The sequence below is a fragment of the Schistocerca cancellata genome, chromosome 5, assembly GCF_023864275.1.
Source record: "Schistocerca cancellata isolate TAMUIC-IGC-003103 chromosome 5, iqSchCanc2.1, whole genome shotgun sequence".
NCBI classification, from domain to species: domain Eukaryota; kingdom Metazoa; phylum Arthropoda; class Insecta; order Orthoptera; family Acrididae; genus Schistocerca; species Schistocerca cancellata.
This window is the reverse complement of record NC_064630.1, coordinates 583,671,743-583,694,634: the sequence shown is the minus strand read 5'-3', so window position 1 is coordinate 583,694,634 and position 22,892 is coordinate 583,671,743. Positions and strand designations below refer to the sequence as shown.

Here is a 22,892-nt window from a genome sequence, read left to right as displayed (position 1 = left end):
ATGGCAAATAAATCACTTTTATAAGAATCATTTGGCATCTGTGTGAAGCTTGAGCTAAGACACATTTAGTTTGGTTCAAGTATCAGAATAGATTGCCATTCTTGTTACGGAAGAGACCTAGGTTAATTTTAAATCTAGTGAGGTATATGAGTGAATGCATCCCTGGAATCTTTTTTACTAAGGCCTGCTGAAACGTAATGCCTCTGAATTTATTTGAAAACTTTTAAAGCTTTTTAAACAAAATATCTACATATTTGTATTCTCTGACTATGGTGACAGTCACAGCCTCACATGTACATACACCACTTCATTATTGTCAAAGTGAAGTCCTCGAAGGTGGCTTTAAGTTTTGGAAAGTTATTATAATTGCATGGGGCCAAGTCAGGACTGTATGCAAGATGACTGAGGACAGTGTAACCAAGGAATCAGGTTGTTGCCGAAGTCACAGTGCTTGTGTGTGATATGGCATTGTCATGCTTAAGGAGAGGGTGCTCCACATATGGACAAACTCTTTGAATTAAAAACTCAATTACAGCACACTGTTTCTCATGCACTGAAATAGTTATATCACACCGCCATGTTACATGCTACAATTCAGAGCCCCCTACCGGCAGAGGGCTGCAGATATGTAGACATGAAGAATAAAGATGTAGAATATTAATCATGTTTTTTATTTAAAAATCTTTAAGAGTTTTCACATAAAAAATTTGGAGGTGTTACTTCTCAGTGCACCCTCTTATGTTGATTATTTTTAAATGATCGACATAGTATTCACATATGAGTCTAAGCAGGGGAACTCTTTGACTGCTCTGTCAAGCTGTATAGTGTTATGTCTGTGTCCTCAAGACTCGTCTACACAAACTAATATGAGGTTTGGAACTTTAATAGTAGCAACTATTTATTTACAGCTTGTACAAAATAGATGTGTGTTTCAAAGTTTTACTGACCTTCAAAGTAGCCACCAGCATTGTGTATAACCCGTTGCCAGTGATGTGGAAGTCGTAGGATACTCTCAGCAGTGCCAGTTGTGTTGACAGTACAAGCAGTGCGGTCTATAGCCTGACAAATTTGTAGCAGTTCTGAAGCGAATGCCGTGAAGTGTTTCCTTCAGTTTAGAAATTGAGTTGAACTCAAGAGGGCTTAAATCAGGGGAGTGCACCAGGTGGTATGGCACTTAGCAGCCCCATCGGTCAAACAAATTAATAACAGCTTGCACTGTACATGCTTGAGCATTGTCCTGCAGAATGATTGTCTGGTCCTGTAGAAAGTGTCATCACTTCTGTCTCTAAGCTGGCCGTGGTGTGTTTGGTGTAGAATTGCATGTGGGGCACTGGAGCAGATGAGATCTACTCAGATTGCAAAATTTCTTCTCTGCTCTGACTCATGAGTGGTCTTCAGTCCAAACAAAGTTGTACCAGGCAGGTAAATTAATCCAGAATATGCAAGACACATTGCTTTACCTACAGAGAAAGAGATTCATCCTGGTGGGCACAAGAGCACATGAGAATTCAAGGAACTGGCAGCCAAGTAGGAATATCCTGGTAATGCAGTGGTTCAATTTGACATCCCCATACATCACTTGGTTTTTGAGATATATTATCATTTATAAAAGGGGAAAAGTGGCTGCAAGTGAATAATGAACACTAGCTCATAAAGCCAACAACTCAGCTGTTACATACCTTCTTCTAGCCACACGGAAGAGATGAGGCCCATCTCACGTATAGGGCACAGTCTGGTCCTCTATAGATTCTTGCTCCAGTGGGAGGGCGGGCTGTCTTGTGTACAGTGCTCATGGTGTACATATCACAGTGCACCAATTTTAAGCAAATGTATTTCATAGTCAGACGAGAGCACAGAGGCTAATTTACTAGCAGATCTGTCCTGTAGTGTAGCTGATAATGAGACGAATGTGGTTCAAATTTCAAGATTCTGAAAAATGGCAGACTTGCTCCCTAAAATATTAGGGAGAAGTTTTTGTGTCATCAAGATGGCTGGCCCAACCACACTTTTCATAATCAACCGGCAGTATATCTCTGTGTCATGACTTTGGTGTTAGTATTGTATTATTCATGTTTCTTTTTTTTTAAAAAATGTTTTAGAACATTTGATGAATGTGCTAGTGGAGCCAAGGGAGATTGTGAGAGAATGACTTTGATCTTAAGCAAGATTGTATCTCTCTCTCTCTCTCTCTCTCTCTCTCTCTCTCTCTCTGCCACCACTAAGATAGTACTGACAGTCAGTCTCGAGCAACGCTGCCAGCTATGGCTGCCCAGCATGTGTCTACATCTACATCTACATCTACATTTATACTCCGCAAGCCACCTAACGGTGTGCGGCGGAGGGCACTTTACGTGCCACTGTCATTACCTCCCTTTCCTGTTCCAGTCGCGTATGGTTCGCGGGAAGAACGACTGTCTGAAAGCCTCCGTGCGCGCTCTAATCTCTCTAATTTTACATTCGTGATCTCCTCGGAAGGTATAAGTAGGGGGAAGCAATATATTTGATACCTCATCCAGAAACGCACCCTCTCGAAACCTGGCAAGCAAGCTACACTGTGATGCATAGCGCCTCTCTTGCAGAGTCTGCCACTTGAGTTTGTTAAACATTTCCGTAACACTATCACGGTTACCAAATAACCCTGTGACAAAACGCGCCGCTCTTCTTTGGATCCTCTCTATCTCCTCCGTCAACCCGATCTGGCATGGATCCCACACTGATGATGAGCAACACTCAAGTATAGGTCGAACGAGTGTTTTGTAAGTGACCTCCTTTGTTGATGGACTACATTTTCTAAGGACTCTCCCAATGAATCTCAACCTGGTACCTGCCTTACTGACAGTTAATTTTATATGATCATTCCACTTCAAATCGTTCCGCACGCATACTCCCAGATATTTTACAGAAGTAACTGCTACCAGTGTTTGTTCCGCTATCATATAATCGTACAATAAAGGATCCTTCTTTCTATGTATTCGCAATACATTACATTTCTCTATGTTAAGGGTCAGTTGTCACTCCCTGCACCAAGTGCCTATCCGCTGCAGATCTTCCTGCATTTCGCTACAATTTTCTAATGCTGCAACTTCTCTGTATACTACAGGATCATCCGCGAAAAGCCGCATGGAACTTCCGACACCATCTACTAGGTCATTTATATATATTGTGAAAAGCAATGGCCCCATAACACTCGCCTGTGGCACGCCAGAGGTTACTTTAACGTCTGTAGACGTCTCTCCATTGAGAGCAACATGCTGTGTTCTGTTTGCTAAAAACTCTTCAATCCAGCCACACAGCTGGTCTGATATTCCGTAGGCTCTTACTTTATCAGGCGACAGTGTGGAACTGTATCGAACGCCTTCCAGAAGTCAAGAAAAATAGCATCTACCTGGGAGCCTGTATCTAATGGGAGCCTGTATCTAATATTTTCTGGGTCTCATGAACAAATAAAGCGAGTTGGGACTCACACGATCGCTGTTTCCGGAATCCATGTTGATTCCTACATAGTAGATTCTGAGTTTCCAAAAACGATATGATACTCGAGCAAAAAACATGTTCTAAAATTCTACAACAGATCGACGTCAGAGATATAGGTCTATAGTTTTGCGCATCTGCTCGACGACCCTTCTTGAAGACTGGGGCTACCTGTGCTCTTTTCCAATCATTTGGAACCTTCCGTTCCTCTAGAGACTTGTGGTACACGGCTGTTAGAAGGGAGGCAAGTTCTTTCGCATACTCTGTGTAGAATCGAATTGGTATCCCGTCAGGTCCAGTGGACTTTCCTCTGTTGAGTGATTCCAGTTGCTTTTCTATTCCTTGGACACTTATTTCGATGTCAGCCATTTTTTCGTTTGTGCGAGGATTTAGAGAAGGAACTACAGTGCGGTCTTCCTCTGTGAAACAGCTTTGGAAAAAGGTGTTTAGTATTTCAGCTTTACGCTTGTCATCCTCTGTTTCAATGCCATCATCATCCCGGAGTGTCTGGACATGCTGTTTCGAGCCACTTACTGATTTAACGTAAGACCAGAACTTCCTAGGATTTTCTGTCAAGTCGGTACCTAGTATTTTACTTTCGAATTCACTGAACGCTTCACGCATAGCCCTCCTTACGCTAACTTTGACATCGTTTAGCTTCTGTTTGTCTGAGAGGTTTTGGCTGCGTTTAAACTTGGAGTGAAGCTCTCTTTGCTTTCGCAGTAGTTTCCTAACTTTGTTGTTGTACCACGGTGGGTTTTTCCCGTCCCTCACAGTTTTACTCGGCACGTACCTGTCTAAAACGCATTTTACGATTGCCTTGAACTTTTTCCATAAACAATCAACATTGTCAGTGTCGGAACAGAAATTTTTGTTTTGATCTCTTAGGTAGTCTGAAATCGGCCTTCTATTACTCTTGCTAAACAGATAAACCTTCCTCCCTTTTTTTATATTCCTATTAACTTCCATATTCAGGGATGCTGCAACGGCCTTATGATCACTGATTCCCTGTTCTGCACTTACAGAGTCGAAAAGTTCGGGTCTGTTTGTTATCAGTAGGTCCAAGATGTTATATCCACGAGTCAGCTCTCTGTTTAATTGCTCAAGGTAATTTTCGGATAGTGCACTCAGTATAATGTCACTCGATGCTCTGTCCCTACCACCCGTCCTAAACATCTGAGTGTCCCAGTCTATATCTGGTAAATTTTTTGTGAAATGTATTCCAAATTTTCTCTCAGTTGTTCTGCCACTAATGCTGCTGAGTCGGGGGGTCGGTAAAAGGAGCCAATTACTAACCTAGCTCGGTTGTTGAGTGTAACCTCCACCCATAATAATTCACAGGAACTATCCACTTCTACTTCACTACAGGATAAACTACTACTAACAGCGACGAACACTCCACCAACGGTTGCATGCAATCTATCCTTTCTAAACACCGTCTGTACCTTTGTAAAAATTTCGGCAGAATTTATCTCTGGCTTCAGCCAGCTTTCTGTACCTATAATGATTTCAGCTTCGGTGCTTTCTATCAGCGCTTGAAGTTCCGGTACTTTACCAACGCAGCTTCGACAGTTTACAATTACAATACCAATTGCTGCTTGGTCCCCGCATGTCCTGACTTTGCCCCGCACCCGTTGAGGCTGTTGTCCTTTCTGTACTTGGCCGAGGCCATCTAACCTAAAAAACCGCCCAGCCCACACCACACAACCCCTGCTACCCGTGTAGCCGCTTGTTGCGTGTAGTGGACTCCTGACCTATCCAGCGGAACCCGAAACCCCACCACCCTATGGCGCAAGTCGAGGAATCTGCAGCCCACACGGTCGCAGAACCGTCTCGGCCTCTGATTCAGACCCTCCACTCGGCTCTGTACCAAAGGTCCGCAGTCAGTCCCGTCGACGATGCTGCAGGTGGTAAGCTCTGATTTCATCCCGCTAGTGAGACTGGCAGTCTTCACCAAATCAGATAGCCGCCGGAAGCCAGAGAGGATTTCCTCCGATCCATAGCGACACACATCATTGGTGCCGACATGAGCGACCACCTGCAGATGGGTGCACCCTGTACCCTTCATGGCATCCGGAAGGACCCTTTCCACATCTGGAATGACTCCCCCCGGTATGCATACGGAGTGCACTTTGGTTTTCTTCCCCTCCCTTGCTGCCATATCCCTAAGGGGCCCCATTACGCGCCTGACGTTGGAGCTCCCAACTACCAATAAGCCCACCCTCTGTGACCGCCCGGATCTTGCAGACTGAGGGGCAACCTCTGGAACAGGACAAGCAGCCATGTCAGGCCGAAGATCAGTATCAGCCTGAGACAGAGCCTGAAACCGGTTCATCAGACAAACTGGAGAGGCCTTCCGTTCAGCCCTCCGGAATGTCTTTCGCCCCCTGCCACACCTTGAGACGACCTCCCACTCTACCGCAGGTGAGGGATCAGCCTCAATGCGGGCAGTATCCCAGGAAACCACAGTCGTAGTCCGATCGGGGGATGCGTGGGACGAGCTGGCCGTCCCCGACAAACCCCCATCCGGACCCCCACAGTGATGCCCATTGGCAACAGCCTCAAGCTGTGTGACCGAAGCCAACACTGCCTGAAGCTGGGAGCGAAGGGATGCCAACTCAGCCTGCATCCGAACACAGCAGTTGCAGTCCCTATCCATGCTAAAAACTGTTGTGCAGAGAACGTCTGAACTAATCTACAGAGAGCACAAACAATTAGACACGAAATTTAAATGGTTATTAAAATACAAGATTGCCTAGTAAATGCAGTAATGCTGCCACTTGTGCACTGCTGACACACTGCTCGGTGGCGGAAGGAGACTACGCGATTTTACACTATTCAGGTACTAAAACGCGATGCTACGACTCTCAAATACTATAATACGCCCGAAATTTATGAATTAAACAATGCAAGTACCAAAAACACGCAAAGAAATTAAGAATTAAACTATGTAACAAATGAGTGAGCTAGGAGTATACGACTTGCTGCTGCAGCTGCTTATCCAACGGCGGCAGGGAGCAGAGGAAGTTTTTTTTTATATATTAAATTTAGTGGCATCAACTTCTGTTACATCTACATCTACATCTACATCCGTGTCAATGCCCGACCATCCGTCTTATCGTTCCTTTTTTGACGACTCTCTTGACCGTCAATACGGGTTGTATGTCTCTGCCCTGCTACCCCCTGGAGTTCGCTTTCGTCGCCTCCTTCAACACCTTAATTTTTCACTCCCTGCAACCTTTCGAGTGGGCGAGAGCCACACGCCACCTTGGCTCCAGGCTCAGGTCCGCTTTCACCTTGACCTCAGCTCGCTCCCAAAAGAGGTAACCCCCGGTTCGGTCTACTACTCCCGTTTTTTGGAACTTCGTTCGAAGTTCATCAACATGACTTTCATTTATACAGATGGCTCTAAGACTAATGACGGGGTCGGGTGTTCCTTTATTGTCGGGGCACAAAGTTTCAAATACCGGCTCCATGGCCATTGTTCGGTCTTCACAGCTGAGCTCTTTGCCCTCTACCAGGCTGTTCTTTACATCTGCCGCCACCGACATTCTGCTTATGTCATCTGCTCAGATTCCCTGAGCGCCATCCAGAGCCTCAGTGATCCGTACCCGGATCACCCTTTCGTACACCGGATCCAACGCTCTCTTCAGCAGCTGGTGGACGTCGGTTCTCCGGTTAGCTTTACATGGGTTCCTGGCCATGTCGGTATCCCTGGGAATGAAGCTGCAGATGCCGCGGCCAAGGCTGCGGTCCTCCAGCCTCGGACAGCTTCTTGTTGTGTCCCTTCATCCGATTTTAGCAGGGTCGTTTGTCGGCGGATTTTATCGCTGTGGCATGCCGATTGGGCTGCACTTACCGACAACAAGCTTCGGGCCTTAAAACCTCTTCCCGTGGCTTGGACGTCCTCCTCACGCCCTTCTCGGCGGGAGGAGGTCGTTTTAGCCCGGTTAAGAATTGGACACTGCCGGTTCAGCCATAGCCATCTGCTGACGGCTGCGCCGGCGCCATTCTGCCCATGTGGGCACTTGCTGACGGTTAGACACATTTTAATGTCCTGTCCAGATCTTAACACACTGCGCCTAGATCTTAACCTGCCAAATACTTTCGATGCCATTTTAGCGGATGACCCACGAGTAGCTGCTCGTGTTCTTCGTTTTATCAATTTGACAAACCTCGCTAAGGATATTTGATGATGCTGTTTTTTAATCCTATGCCTGTCAGTCTGTCTTTTATCGTGTTTTCCCTTTTAGTTGTTGTTGTCAACTTGTGCCTCGCGGTGCATTCTTAGAGTAGTCAGGGCGCTAATGACCATTGAAGTTGTGCGCCCTAAAACCACAAAAAAAAAAAAAAAAAAAAAAAAAGAGAAGAAAAGAAATCTACATCCATACTCCGCAAGCCACCTGACGGTGTGTGGCAGAGGGTACCTTGAGTACCTCTATCGGTTCTCCCTTCTATTCCAGTCTCGTATTGTTCATGGAAAGAAGGATTGTCGGTATGCCTCTGTGTGGGCTCTAATCTCTCTGATTTTATCCTCATGGTCTCTTCGCGAGATATACATAGGAGGGAGCAATATACTGCTTGACTCTTCGGTGAAGGTATGTTCTCGAAACTTTGACAAAAGCCCGTACCGAGCTACTGAGCGTCTCTCCTGCGGAGTCTTCCACTGGAGTTTATCTATCATCTCCGTAACGCTTTCGCGATTACTAAATGATCCTGTAACGAAGCGCGCTGCTCTCCGTTGGATCTTCTCTATATCTTCTATCAACCCTATCTGGTACTCCGCAAGCTTTGGCTGTTGAGGATGTGACAAAAGAACTAACATTCTGCCGCAAAACTGGCATTCCAGTTGTTGGTGTGATTGAAAATATGAGTGGTTATGTGTGTCCAAGCCGTGCAGTGAGTACACAAACTGCTTTTGAGAGTAAAGGTGATTCATATACAGAGTTACTTCTTCTGACTGACAGTAATCAATGGACTGTGCACTTTTGGTCTCCACTTAGTGTTAGTCTGATGAAATTTTCTTAGCATGTTAGTATGTGTACAATTCTTTCTGACAAACTCGCAGCCTATTTCCAGTTTGTTCTAACAACTGCAGAACAATTCTATCTTGTTATTCAATTTTGAAATGTTTTTCTGGTTTTGTATTAAATATTTTCTTTGCTTATGTCAGAACATAAGTTTATCGTTTTGTGTCATATTTATAGTCTCTAGTATTTTAGGCAGTTGATGAGCATCTCACTTGATGGGACCACCTAAGTAAAAAGAAAAAGTTTTTTTAATTCAGTTATTGGTTCCATTATCTAACTTCAAAAACTTCTCATTTTATTAGTGCTTGTAACTGTCAGATTAGTAACTTTTGATTGTTCTGTTTTTCCAGGACTTTGAACTGTGATGGTGCTATATTAGTTACAACTCCGCAAGCTTTGGCTGTTGAGGATGTGACAAAAGAACTAACATTCTGCCGCAAAACTGGCATTCCAGTTGTTGGTGTGATTGAAAATATGAGTGGTTATGTGTGTCCAAGCTGTGCAGTGAGTATACAAACTGCTTTTGAGAGTAAAGGTGATTCATATACAGAGTTTGACGCAGATCCTATTACAGGCTTCTAGGGAAGCTAGAGAGGGAACTTAGTGTTTTGATAAGGAACTCATGTCTAGAAATGTACTATTTGGAAGTAAAACTTGTTTGAACATTGGATCATTTTCACATCTACTTCATGATACTTACACAGCAGAGACAATGGGTTTAGACCTATGTAATAAGCAGAAGCAGTACAGTGCGGACACCCTGCTGTTCATTTCTCAGGGTATATCCGTGATGCATGTTTTCAAATACATGGTCCACAATCCCTGGTGAACATCTGTATAGCAGCACAGTCAACTCTCTTAGTTGTGAATGTATCAGTTTCTCACAGACATTATTATAGTCTGATGAAAATAGTGTGTGATAGATCAAGGTGATACAGAAAATGTTCTCAGTACTTGTGTTGCGCAGCTCTTAACCATTACATATTCTGCTGTGAAATAGTAGTCTCTCCTAAGACCTATCTACACCCCTAGAAGCCTACAATAGAAATTGTGAAACACCCTGTATAAGCTACAATTCAATATTCATATAGATGTTGTTCTACATCCTCTGTGTTGGAACACGTACTACATCTCTCTCTCTTTCAGTTTCTCTCTGTTTGACGTCATCAATTTAAATGTGCTTTGTGCTTAGTTCCCTCATCTCAGTCTCATAATTTTACATTCTTAGATAATGCCGGATGTGTTTATACTTCATGTACATGTTGTCTGAATCACACATATTGAGTTCAGATTTGGTGAATGCGGGCTTTCCATAGCTTCAGTAAGCACTGTTGGGTGCAACAGTGAAGTGTCATAGGGCATGGAAATTTTGGCTTACCTACCAAGATTACAAGGATATTAAAAGCAAAGCTACTATTTAAGAAGCCTCAGGTGAACTATATGCTAAGGATATGGACGGCTTGTGAGGAGAATTGATCATTAAAGAGCAGCCTGTGGGCCACATGCTTCACCCACATACTATCTGGATTCCCTAGGTACTTAAGACTCTGCCTAAGTACACTTAACATATCACTGTTAAGCCATTCATTCATTCATTCATTCATTCATTTGTGTTTCGTAGTTCCCATCAAGAAGGAGAACTTTCAGGGATGTAGACTTGAGTCCATGTGTATGTTAACATAAAAGACAGACATCATAGAAACTTAACCTGTATATTGTATTAATAAAAAACCATCACTATACTGCTCAATGCTCTTCACACTTATACCACCTACATTTAATCAAGTAAATTAGCTAGAAAGCTGTCTCCTTGGTTTTACTGTGTAGCTGCTGCTCCTCAGCCATTACTGGCATCATATTTATTTGATTGCAGTGGTATTTTTCAAAGAAAATAGTGTTACATCTATAGATATTTAGTCCTAGTACATTATTATTTGTACAGCTTTATAACAAAGGGAATTTTCAACCCCTTCATCTATATATTCAGGTAATTTGTAGAAAGGGTGGCTATTGAGGTATGTTTTTAATTTTCTTTTCGGTGTGAAGGTTTGTCAGGAATGATTTATTGTTCGGATTCCATGTTATACTGTATGTCCCCTTTCTCTGACAGGCTTACTGGGATGGATGTGGGCAAGCAAGTCACTGAAGTGGCATCCAATTGAAAGACCTGCATTAGGCTGTTCAGTCACATGAAATTATTATTAGTTTTCTTTTAAATTGCTTTATGGTAGATGGGAGCTTGTTGCATGCCTTACTACCAGCGTATAATTTTATTCTGAACCCTGGACAACGAGGCAAAGTCTACATGAAAATTATTTTTGTGTCCTGTACTGTGCTTGTTCAGTTGAAACTTATTTTTATCATCAATCATAAAAACCATTAAGAGTAAATATATTGAGAAATTAGTATAAGCATTCCAAGATTATTAAAAAAGCTTTTGCAGAATGCCCTATTATCTGCTTCATACAGTATTCTTACTACTCATTTCTGATGCACAAACACTTTATTCAGAGTATACCCATTATGTGTACTTCTGGCGTTAAAAGCTCATTATCATTTGTCTCAGTTTGCATAATATGAATGTTTCTAAGATTAAGACTTAAACCATTAGCTGTGAACCACTTGTAGGCCTGTTCAGTAGTCATCTGTGCTGTCTCTGCTCCGGTTAAGTTTGAATCCTTCATTAATATGCTTGTGTCATCAACCAACATTACAGTTTTTGAACTTATTTTTAAAGTCATTGGAATATCATTTATGCAGGTTAGAAACAAAAGTGGGCTCAGTTATGATCCCTTGGCACTCAACATATTATTTTTCCCCATCCTGAAGTTATTTTCATACCTGAGACACACACTGTTAATGAGACCCTCTGTCTTATGTTATGGAGGTAAGATTCCACCCGTGCAAGGGAGATGCCATTAATGTGATAACTCTTTAATGTGGTGTCTAGAATTTTGTGGTCTATACAGTCAAAGGTTTTGGTCCAGTGTCACAGAGTATACCACCAGAATATCTTTCGTTGTTTAATTCCACTAACACTTTATGGGGTCTTCTAATGTCTGTTGGTGGCGTATTCAGTGTCTGCACAAGTAACTCTAATGTATCTCTATTTGGTTGTTTATTACTGGCTGCAGTGTTTGCAGCCACTGTAGGAAGTAATCATCAAATTTGATCGCCAAAGGTTTGAAAGTGTCACCATTTCTGCTACAGCTATTTTCTGGGGGCACAGTTTCATTTGGTTTACTAATTTTGTTTGTTTCCTAGCTTTGCCTCATTCTTAGAATGTTTTATTGTTTTGAGTTTCTCTTTTGACTGAAAGTAGGATTTAACAATACTGGTGATAATGAATTTTCAGATCTTGCCAACTGCTTGTTCTCCAAATAACATAGTGCTCTCTCTTCGTAGCACAAACTAGTTTATCCCTGGAGTTATCTATCCACTGTCTTGCTTCTGTTCAGTTTTGCCCTCATTTGTTTTAGGGGAAAACAAGACTCAAAGTACTGTAGGAATAAGTTTAACAGAGAGTTACAAGAATATGTATAACAAAGAGAGAATTTTCCATCATCTGTATTATCTTCTTTATAAATTTCTCCCAAGCATTTTTTCATAATTTCTGTAGTGTTGTTATTCAGTTGTCAGTCAAATTCACTGGGTGTGCCATACAAAAGTTCTAAGTTAATCAGTCTCGCAGCTTGTCAATGCTATTGAGACGGCAGTGTCTCCATCCTTAACAATGCTCCATTAGCTCCAGACATTATGAGAACACCATGGTTAATTGCAGACGATTCAGAACTGGCTCTTGATGTTATTTGGAACTCAATTTGCCTACTCACATATTTCACTCCTGTCGTGTATCGTAAAATAAGATTTGTCCTCTCATTGACCAACTTCTCATCTTGGATGAGACTCACAAACCCACTCTATATTCGTATCATCACAGTTTGCTCAGTCACAAATATAAAAGCTCATAAGTTTCCCCAACACTTCCCTACTGAAATGACCCAGTGTAAAATAATGTTCATAAAATTAATTAAAGGTTGTTAAAGATTGCTTAACAAAATGCATGTTGGAAGTAAAAAACCTATTTTGTTTCACTCATAAATGAAATTTTGAAGCTACAAGAAACAAAAATGTTTGCTTGTTCAGAATTAGGAGACACTAAAAGAAATGTGGAAAAATATTGTATCAGTGTTATAGTGTTACAAGTTCCAGTATACGTGTTTTTTACAAGCACCAAAATGGTCATATTCAGGCCTGTTGTCTGTTGATGAGTGGAATAACAATAAAAGGCTTTTTGAAAGAAATTTGTGCTGTTTGACTGTAAATTACTGTTTATTTATTTCACATATCATTAACAGAAAGAGAGTTCATCATATCTTGGACTTTTTGTGGGCTGTCAACAACCAAACCTGCATCCTGAAGGTCCTTGACTCCTTATCATTTTGAAATGTCAAATAATTGAAAGTGCTTATGGAGCTGCCTCATCCTCTCCCCCCTCCCTCCTCTCCCTCTGTCTGTCTCCCTTCCATTCTCAGCCACCCCCTCCAAAAAAAACTGCAAGAATAAAAAAATCTGACATTAATATGATGGTGTACACTTCACTCCTAACAATGTAGTGACAATAGGTCCAGTATTGAGCCATGTTACATGTGACCATTTAGTTGTCAACACCTATAGTTTAATCTAGTGATCTGCCCCAGCGTCATATGAGCAACACTAGGTATCTAGGGCCTGACTGTGGTAACAAATTACACACAAATTTTCTCTGTGAATTAGTCTAACTGTTACTGAAAACTGTATCCAAATCCCTACGGTAGTTCCTGAGGTTAGCCTTCACACATAGACAGAAAAATGAAGAGGCTTCAATTTACAGTTTCTATACATTCCAGTCAAGCTTTGTTGCTCTCTGGAATTGCCGCAGCTGTTTGCTTTACTTCTTTTTCCCTGAGATAAAGCTTCTTCGGTAGCTGACCAGCACATAGCTTCCTTCATTACTACAGAAGTCACTCCAAATGCCACTTAAATATGGAACAGATATTTATTCACACATCATTTGTGTGATTGTAAACTATATACACAAACCTATCTCGTAAATTATCCTATGTATCAGTGAAAACCATATCAAAATTCCTTCAGTGGTTTTTGAGATTAGCATTCACAAACAGACAAGAAAATGCTGTAGCGGACCTTAATGTAGTAATACGTATAGATAATTATGTTACCCAGTTTTATGCTCTCCCCACCCTTTGTGTATCTGCTGCTAAGGAATACTTGATGAATATGAAGAAATCGATGCTTAATTTTAGTATTTTATTCATTCCTGTTCATCTATTTGCCTTTGAGTAATTCGGTCTTAGTTTTTGATGGGTCTTCTGTCTATACTGCAATAGTCAATTTGTGATAGTTCCTTGCATGCAAGAATTTTTCTGGACAAAGTTACCATGTGTTAATACATGCTGATCATAAAAAATTAGGAATCCATGCAACTGTAAGACAAAAAAGGGAATTTTGTTATTGCACTTCATTACATGTTGCCTTTAGGCAATATCATTAGTTCATGTATGATGAAAGGGATTGGTATAAAATTTAAAATGTTTTGAAGCTAACTAAATGGTTCTGTGCATTTCTGTTCGTTTTCCCCTTCATGTCTTCATTTTTGTTTCATCATAAGTATAACTTTTATTCCAACAACATTATGAATAGGATAGATTGTTATTCACTGTAAAGATGACACATTGAGTTGCAAACAGGCACATTGAGCTGTTGGTCAAAGCCTTCTTCAGAAAGGAAAACACACACACATTCACACAAGCAAGAACTTTTCAAGCGTACACGATCGGCATTTCCGGCTGCTGCAGCCAGAATTCTGGCTTTAATCTGCTGTAACGCATTGTTTGACGTATGCTGAAATATCTAAAATTCCGTAACACCTGGATTTTAGATGGAGTCAGTTTACACCTCTGGGCCATTTCAGATGTTGAGAGAGCTAACGTTGGGGTGATGTATTTGATGCTGTCCATTCTGTGAAAGTATTCCAGCCACTGTTAGTGGAGAAAATGAAAGAAACATTATTGAATACATATTGACAGCATGTTACACTTGGGACAGGCCCTCAGTGTAGTAGACAGTTGTACTAGCTCACTTAACAGCTGCAAATAAGTATTCACTTAATAAACTGAAAATAACTCCACTATATAAACACAAACTCAATGAAATGATTTTTAATATAAAAGAACTGTGGATGTATAATCTGTAAACTGAAAAGCTAGCAGCACTCAAGGTGGAGAAAGTTGCCTTTCCTGGAAGAGTGCTACAGCTGCTGTACAGGATGACTAAGCATAAGTTTCTCCTCTAGCAGTGTAGATGGGTGGGCAGAGATTTATGTAGATTCTGCCCATATGCATTTCTTATGTTAGTATTGTTAATGCACTTTGTTGAAAATAAACACATCTTGGGCTTGTTTGCACAGCAGTGCCAGTGATTCATAAGCTGCACTGCACACTGTAGTTGCCTCTTGTGATGTAGTAGGACAGAGAGAGCAGAGGATTGCCTGCTTGATCTTCACTTTGCAGATCCTTGAAGGAGGAAAGGGCATGACCCTCAACCTGTTACACCTCCAGAGCACATTTTATCTCTTAATAAGGCTCTACATTCAATATTTGCTTCTAACCCACTTCATTTAACAATAAACATTAATTTTATACTATTAAAACACTATTCATAATAGTCTGCAGCTTTTCTTCCAGCTGCAACACAAAAACTATTAGTCCTAGATAAAAAATGAATAAAATCTTTTTTCAGGCAATTTAATGTAGTTTAATTTTGTTCTGGGAACATTTTCGCTGGAAGCTGCAACACTTTTCAAGTTATTCAAGAAAAACATGAGTAAGTGACTTTAAATGCCACTCCCCTCCCCCGCCCCCTCACCACCAACACCACCACCACCACCACCACCACCACCATCACACTGATCAGGATTTTTAGTATGTTGTTCTTGGCACTCCCTCCTACCACTGTGCAAAAGTTTGCTACTAAATGAATTTTCTCCGCTAATTTTCCTTCATTGCCTGGTTTAATAATGTGCTAGAAGCAGTGTCTTTGCCTTGTAGTATGACATTGCATTTCCTTTACAGTTTGGGGAACCAAAATGTTATTTAGGTACATAATCTGTATAAAGAAAAGTACCAAGAGTGTCTGTGTCCAGATAACAAAACATTTGAATGGCTCCATCACTGCCTATGTTAACATGGATATTTATGTTCTTCAAATTCATAAAACATGACAGCCAGGAAGCACAATCTCGGTGCAGAGTATACTATTTTTTATGTGGATGAGTAATATGGACATGACTTTTCAGGCTTCCTGGTAGATATGTTCAATGTCAAGTCTGTCACTAGATCATGTTTTATAAATCTCACACAGTATATCCTCTTGACAACTGCTCTACATCATCACGTTTTTGGCTGCTGGTTACTGCTGGCAAGTAGCAACCATTTAACAATGTCAGGCAGTTGCCTCAACAAAATATTGTGAGATTTATGAAACCTTCCTTGGCAAGCAGACCTGAGAGCCATATATGGAGTTGAAACACCCTGAACAGCAATGTAGGATGAATCCAGACTTTCAGCCTTTGTACTGTGAATTCCTTTGTTGGACCATCACGTCACCTGTGTAGTGTACATCTTAAGTTCCCAGCTTTCCAACAGTGTGACAGCCAACTGTGTGCCTTGCAGTTCTATTTGTTAGCATTGTGTGTCACTGATTTGCTTAGTTGATGGACTTCTTCAGTGCCTTGACTGACCACTTTTCTGCCAGCATAAGGATACTTCTTATTATTATGTGATGCCTCCCATTATGCCTCTTTCTTTTTTTATTTAATTGAATGAGTGAAAATGATTTGAAAATGTTCTGGGTGATAATGAGGACAGCTTGATTATCTTTTGAACTTAGCACCTGAATATATGTCTAGTGTTGGAATGCTTTTTATTTTGTTTAGTCACGAAAATCCTGATTGTGGACTGAATGTGAATTCTCTCTCTCAATTGCTGATGCACAATACCTGTTTATTTTATTTGTTACTAACAATGAATTATAGGAAGACTGATTGTGGATTTGTTTCATGATGCAAGTTTTGATTTGTTTCATGATGTAAATTTTGTCCAAACATTTGTTAAAAATTATTCTCAGATTATCAGGACAGTTACAAAACACAAAAGTATCACCAGACAACATTTCTTCAGAAAGTGACATTTTTGATTAGTTTATGCTACTTATCCATTGCAGATCTGATTTTATAATATGTTCTATCAGGAATGTACCAATATATTTTCTTCTGGTGGTGGAAAATCACTGGCTGATTTGGCTAAAGTTCCATTCCTTGGATGTGTGCCAATTGATCCTAGAATTGGCAAGTGTGCTGACAGCGGTGAAAGCTATGCAGCACTCGCCCCTGAGTCACCTGTTACAGCAGTGCTGAAGTCCATAGTTCAGCGTGTAACAGTTACTTCTGACGTCCAATCAACAGAGAAGACCTAAATGTATTTATATTAATAGTAATAAGTCAGTTTACACAATAAGCTCTGTTGGGATAAAGTCAGTCGGTTTACACAGTAAGCTATGTTCGAATAAATTATAAAACTAATGCCTCCTTTTTTATGTAAGAATTGTGTGAGAAGTTTTTGTAGAATTTTTTTATGCGGGACTTGTAAAGCATATTGACTACGTTGTTCATTGTTGTGAAACATGACTGTATATGAAAACCTATTGAAATAATTGTGCATTTCTGTTTTTGACTTTCAAAAGTTTATTTTCTTTACCTCTCATGGGATATTTACATAAACATTAAAATTTGAATCCTAATTGTTTTATATGTAGTGTTGTATTATCTGAAGTACTGTACATTACTGAAATTAATGTGTTGGGAAAAAATAAATTCAATGTCTGTGTAAAAATGGGAACAAGAGATTTGTTTAAAAAGTAAATAGAAAGGAAAGGGAAAAAGTATTCTAAATTTTGATAGTAACAGCCTCCAACACATAGGAAAATCAGTGCATCATTGTAATTAAATTAGCTTTGTTTAAATGACTCTGTTTATTACTTGCATGCAACCATCTCACTGTAGTTTGAGCTAGGTGAAATTAACAACTCAATCACGAATGGTTATAAGAATGTTGTGAAATGTTTTGTTAGTGTCTTGCGAAACAGACTATTCGTGTTTCTGTTCAAGAACTGTGGAACTGAGATAAATGTTTTTGTCTCATTTATTGCAGAATATCTTGCCTGCTGTATGCTCTGTGAGAAAAAGTGAGATGTGGTCTTTAACGAAGTATGGGAAGTGCAAATGTTACTATTGGTCTCTTCAAGATTGTTTCCCAGATAGTAGAGTTTCTCATTTATTAATATTTTGTTTATTTTTATTTGTTTCAAGAGTTGGCCATCAAAGGACGACAATAACCTTCCAACCATTATGACAGTTGTTCTTATTTTAATTTTTTGCATTGTCTTTCCTCTTGGGATGGGGAAATTAGTTTTCCCTCTCTGACTTAGGCAATTGAAAAGCATGTTTTATTGACAGACAGGGGTTGTGTAACACAAAGAAAAAAAAATATTGTCAGCAAGCCAGTTAAAAAGATCACCTTCAGAGTCTGGGATTAGAATAAACTCGTGGTAGTCCCACCTTTCATGAAATGCAGCTAAAAGAGTAAAATATGGTTGGTTATTGATGGTAGATACACAATAAAAGGTCAAATAATATCCAAGTGTTGAAACAATGAAAGGAGCATGAATCTTGTTTATTGCTGTCAGGTGTCCAACTGGGTACGGTTGTTTACAAAACAGTTGCTTTCATCTTCAGGTGATACCTGTGGAATGAATGTCTTTGTTAGATAGGACCTCCTTCATTTATTGCTTCCCACCACTTATCTCACTACCGATTCCACATGCTGTGTAGGGTGGAGTATTGGAAAGAGAGGGTCGGCGATCACCATATGCTGGGTGTGAACTCTGGTCTCTCAGTGCTTGCAGTGCCCCTACTGGGTGCGGGGTGCAGAAGTCACTCTCGGATGACATTTTGGCTAGATTCTTTAATTTACCGAGAGTGTGAAACCACAGTCTCTGTCGATCAGGCCACTGGCCACCTATATCCCAACAGCCTCCTCTAAAACACAGTCCCAAAATGACGAGGTATGTCCCAACTTTTTTAAATTTTTCATTGAGTCCCTTGTGACTATACAGTGTGCCAGCATAGTTTACATGATTGATGTACGCCTTGCCACAAGTGATCGGGGGATGCAGTAGACAGAGCCCCAAGTCATCTTTCATCGTACCTAAGAGTGCACACATTTTAATGTTCTGCTGATTGTATTAGATGCTTTGCTGTTGTACAGCAGGTACCTCATGGTCTAATCCTTCTTATGTTCTGTTTAGTGGGCCTGTCTCTTCTGCTCAAAAACATGTCAGATTTGGCTGTCACCATATCTGCTCTCCTTGAATGTGTCCTTACGATGGTTGAGCTGCCTTGGTATACTTTCTTCATACAATATTGCATGGACACTGTGTACCAGTGTATTTAGTACACCCTCACACTGTGAAATCTGATGGCAGCTGGAGGCATGCAAGTAAGAATCAGTGTGGGTAGTTTTCCTGTGCACACAGTGTCCTGTAGTGGTGCCAGCTTACCACCTGACTAGGACATTCCCAAAGGGGAGTTTGTTGTTCTCTTCTACCTCCACAGTGAATTTGATGTTGAGTGCACATAGTTCAGATGTTGGGGAGGGACTCTTGAATCATTTCAAGCCCGTGTGGCCACACTACAAATGTGTCTTCAATATGCCTGAAGAAGCAGGTGGGCTTCAGTGCTGCTTTTCCAGCACTTTCTCTTTGATGACCTCCATAAGTAAGGAAGGTAGATGTCCAATTGACAATGAAGTCCTTAGAGAAGGATCCATGAATAAGTTAGCCACAACTGGTGATACAGGAAGAGGTTAGTCATTGTGGAGCTGAACTTCTCTCTCATCAGCATGTGGAAATCAGAAAGTAGTGCTCTAGTGAAGAGTTAGACCACATCAAAACTTGCCATAAGGTCCTGGTTACAACGCGATAGTTCTTTCAGCCATTCAGTAACGTGTTCAGTGTTCCTGATGTGGTGCCTATATTTACCAATATAGAGGCTTGGTACTGCTGTCAGATATTCAGACAGCTGGTACATAGGTGCACCTATGTTGTTTACAATAGGCCATAGAGGAATATATTGTTCATGAATTTTTGTTAAGCCATAGGTCCTTGGCAGTGCGGCAGCGCATGTTCGAACATTCTTGATGGTTGTTTCTTTTAATTTCCTGTATACTGGATCCTCAAGTATGTTGTACATATTGTGATTGTATTCTGACAGAGAAAGTAGTACAATAGCATTTGCTGTCCACAGGTAAAAAAAAAGACTTATTCAGGATGATTCATTAATTCTCAAATGACAGCTCTCTCCACTTTAGACATGTTTGTCTTCAGTGGAACAGCTCTGGTGACCATGTGGCATGTTTCCCAGTATAGCTTTTCAGTCCAATAATACCTGAATATATTAAAATAGGATTTAGTGGCCTAAAAGTGCAACACTGTATTCTGAATCCTGTTTTGCTTTAAACAGAAAGTATTGGGGCACGCAAAAGTTGCATATGAAGTAATGTAAGCAGAGAAGAAACTGGATCAGCTCACCTTGCTGTTCTTCTTCATGTTCCATTAATTGCTCTGTGGGCTATGTGGTATACGGCAAGGACTTTCCTGTATTCATATATGAGAAAAAATTCATGAAGGAAAGGATGCCAGTGAATGTCTTGTGGTGTAACAAGAAGAGCATTACTATCCATGGTGTCTACTACAAAGTTTGAGTCAATCTCGAAGTATCTTCACATCAATACATAGTGCAACACACTTAATGTATACAACAAAAATCACTTAAGTGCTAATATTATGAAAATGATTGAATACTATTCAGCATACAGATACAGTGGAGATTTTGTGTCACAGACAGAAAGGCACAACAAACAGACTGCTGAACAAGTGAGCACATCAAACACACACACACACACACACACACACACACACACAAGCACAACTCACACACACATGCCATCTGTCTCTGGCTGCTGGGCTAGACTTGCGGAAGAACTAAGGATCCCAGGAAAGCGTTGACTCTCACACTACATGAGACATATTTTAAAGAAATGGATGCATTTCTGCTAAGGAGGGCACTTAAAGGATGACCTTATCAGTGATAGAGATGGCCGTAATTGTTAATAGTATATGCTACTCTTCACTGGTACTACTTACCACTAAATTACAAGCAGTTACTGTCAAAATGAGCCTAAGATGGAAGATAGTTCTTAGACAATTATGCCATCCACTCCTCATATACAACAGCCATTCTCACCCTTTCATCTTATGTTCTGTCACCCTCCTCTTTGGACACTGGAGTGGGAGCCAACCTGAAATGGCAATGACTGAAAGCAGCCATCTAGATGAATGCTCAGAAAAGTAGCCTGGGCAGTATGCAGCCACCTGACTAAACTTTAACACTTGGACAGAATCCAATATATAATTGACAAAATTAACAATGTGATCTGCCGGATTACTAAAGAATCCATAAGGCCGGTTCACACAGTGAATTAGGGGTCGGCAGTAGGTAAGTGGCTCTTTGAAGTTGAAGTATTTCAATTCTGCTTCATCCGTATCTCTGTGTGTGTTACTGATGGAGTACAGAAAGGTACTGTCCACTTCTGAATCAGATTTCATAATATTTATGGACATCTACGTGCAGATGTAATTTAGACCTATAGTGGATTTTTCTAAGTGTTCTTTGTGTGTGTTTATCACTTGGAAGCAGGCAGGGGCATCTAAATCAGCTGATTTCTGTGAGATACACACTTTTCTCTTATGATTACAGCCATAGAAAGGAGAACGATGATTACAGCCATAGAAAGGAAAAGTTCTCAGTCAGTAATTTTTGCAATGGATGTGAACCACAGTTTGCAGTAATTATCAAAAATAGTTTATTAATATATCCATAGCAATTACAAATTCTTTCCCAGCCATAAGTACATCTGTTCTACCTATTCCACGAAAGACAGTACTACAGAACAAAGCAGTCACAACAACAGATGAAACTCCTTTGCAGATCCCAATAAAATTCTTAAAAAATATTGACTTGGTGCTATAGTAAATGAGGCACTGAGACCCAAAAAAGCCCACAGCACAGATAGAAAGTTTTGAGAAAAATAGATATTTGCGAAAATATAATTTATAGATAGACTACCAGCCACATAGGCCTGAATTGTTTTTTAACCAAATGTCAACATCCTGTACTTCCTATGAAAAAAATAATGTGCTCACTTCACATTATGGAATATTAATAAATATTTAAGATAACATTTATTATTAATGTGACTTTCAAAATTTCCATATATGCTTGAGTGATATAGTGTCTTCTGACAGTTGTAAAATATAATTAATATGAAACTAGAATCAGAATATAAAGAACAGTAAATGCACCACACACACAACTGTGACCTACCGTATTTACTCGAATCTAAGCCTCACCTGAATAATGAGACTCGTACTCAAGGAAAAAAAATTTTCCTGAATCTAAGCCGCACCTGAAATTTGACACTCAAAATTCAAGGGGAGAGAAAAGTTTTAGACCACACCTCCAAATCGAAACAAAGTTGGTCCACTGTAACATGAGACACAATTTAGGTCGATTAGATGAAGATACAGCTACAGTAGTTTGGTTCGAGTCGTAAGCTTAACAGTTAAGCTTTACCAAGTAGCCATTGCTATGTGTCAGGCACTCCGTCCTTATTTGTATGGGTACCCTTCCTTTTTCACGTGCTTCGTTTGGTTTGAATCGATGCTTATGTTGCTTTGATCTGATAAGTGTCATTCTCTTTGTTATAGGTGTTCACGTGTCACTCTAAGCTGAAACTGCATTATTTTAATGTGTCGTGCATTGTTTGTCGCATTCTGATAATGAGTGCTTACGACCTGTCGCTGCTCGCGGCATGGCTTGCTTTTGTGCGCGCTACCGCGGCTTACAATAAAAAGAAGAGAGAGGAATCGTCTCATAAGCGAAACAATGACAAGACTGCTATTTGTTGTTACTTACACTGCTGCTTTCTTTGATAATGATCAACAAAAACCAAATAATAGACTGCGTATGATAGAAGATGTTCTGAACGAGAGTTTAGCGAAAATTTTTCTCCGTTTGAAAATCTGTGCAGACGCCTCTTTAGTACATTACATTCTGCACACAAATTAGTCATCTTAGATTTTAAAATCTAGTCAGTTGCCGTGCTTCATTTCTGACTGTATCACTATTCAGCATCAGAATAATATGAATATAAA

General features: G+C 40.4%; 1 protein-coding gene across 1 annotated transcript in view; it reads left to right on the top strand.

Moving 5' to 3' along the window:
- LOC126188928 (cytosolic Fe-S cluster assembly factor NUBP2 homolog) overlaps nt 1–17,302 on the top strand; it is a 77,092-nt gene extending 59,790 nt beyond the window's left edge. Inside the window, exons 5-6 of the mRNA XM_049930649.1 lie at nt 8,852–9,005; nt 16,812–17,302. Coding sequence (XP_049786606.1) covers nt 8,852–9,005; nt 16,812–17,036 — 379 coding nt within the window. The 3' untranslated portion in view covers nt 17,037–17,302. The remainder of the gene's footprint in view (nt 1–8,851; nt 9,006–16,811) is intronic.
- The last annotated feature ends 5,590 nt before the right edge of the window (nt 17,303–22,892 follow it).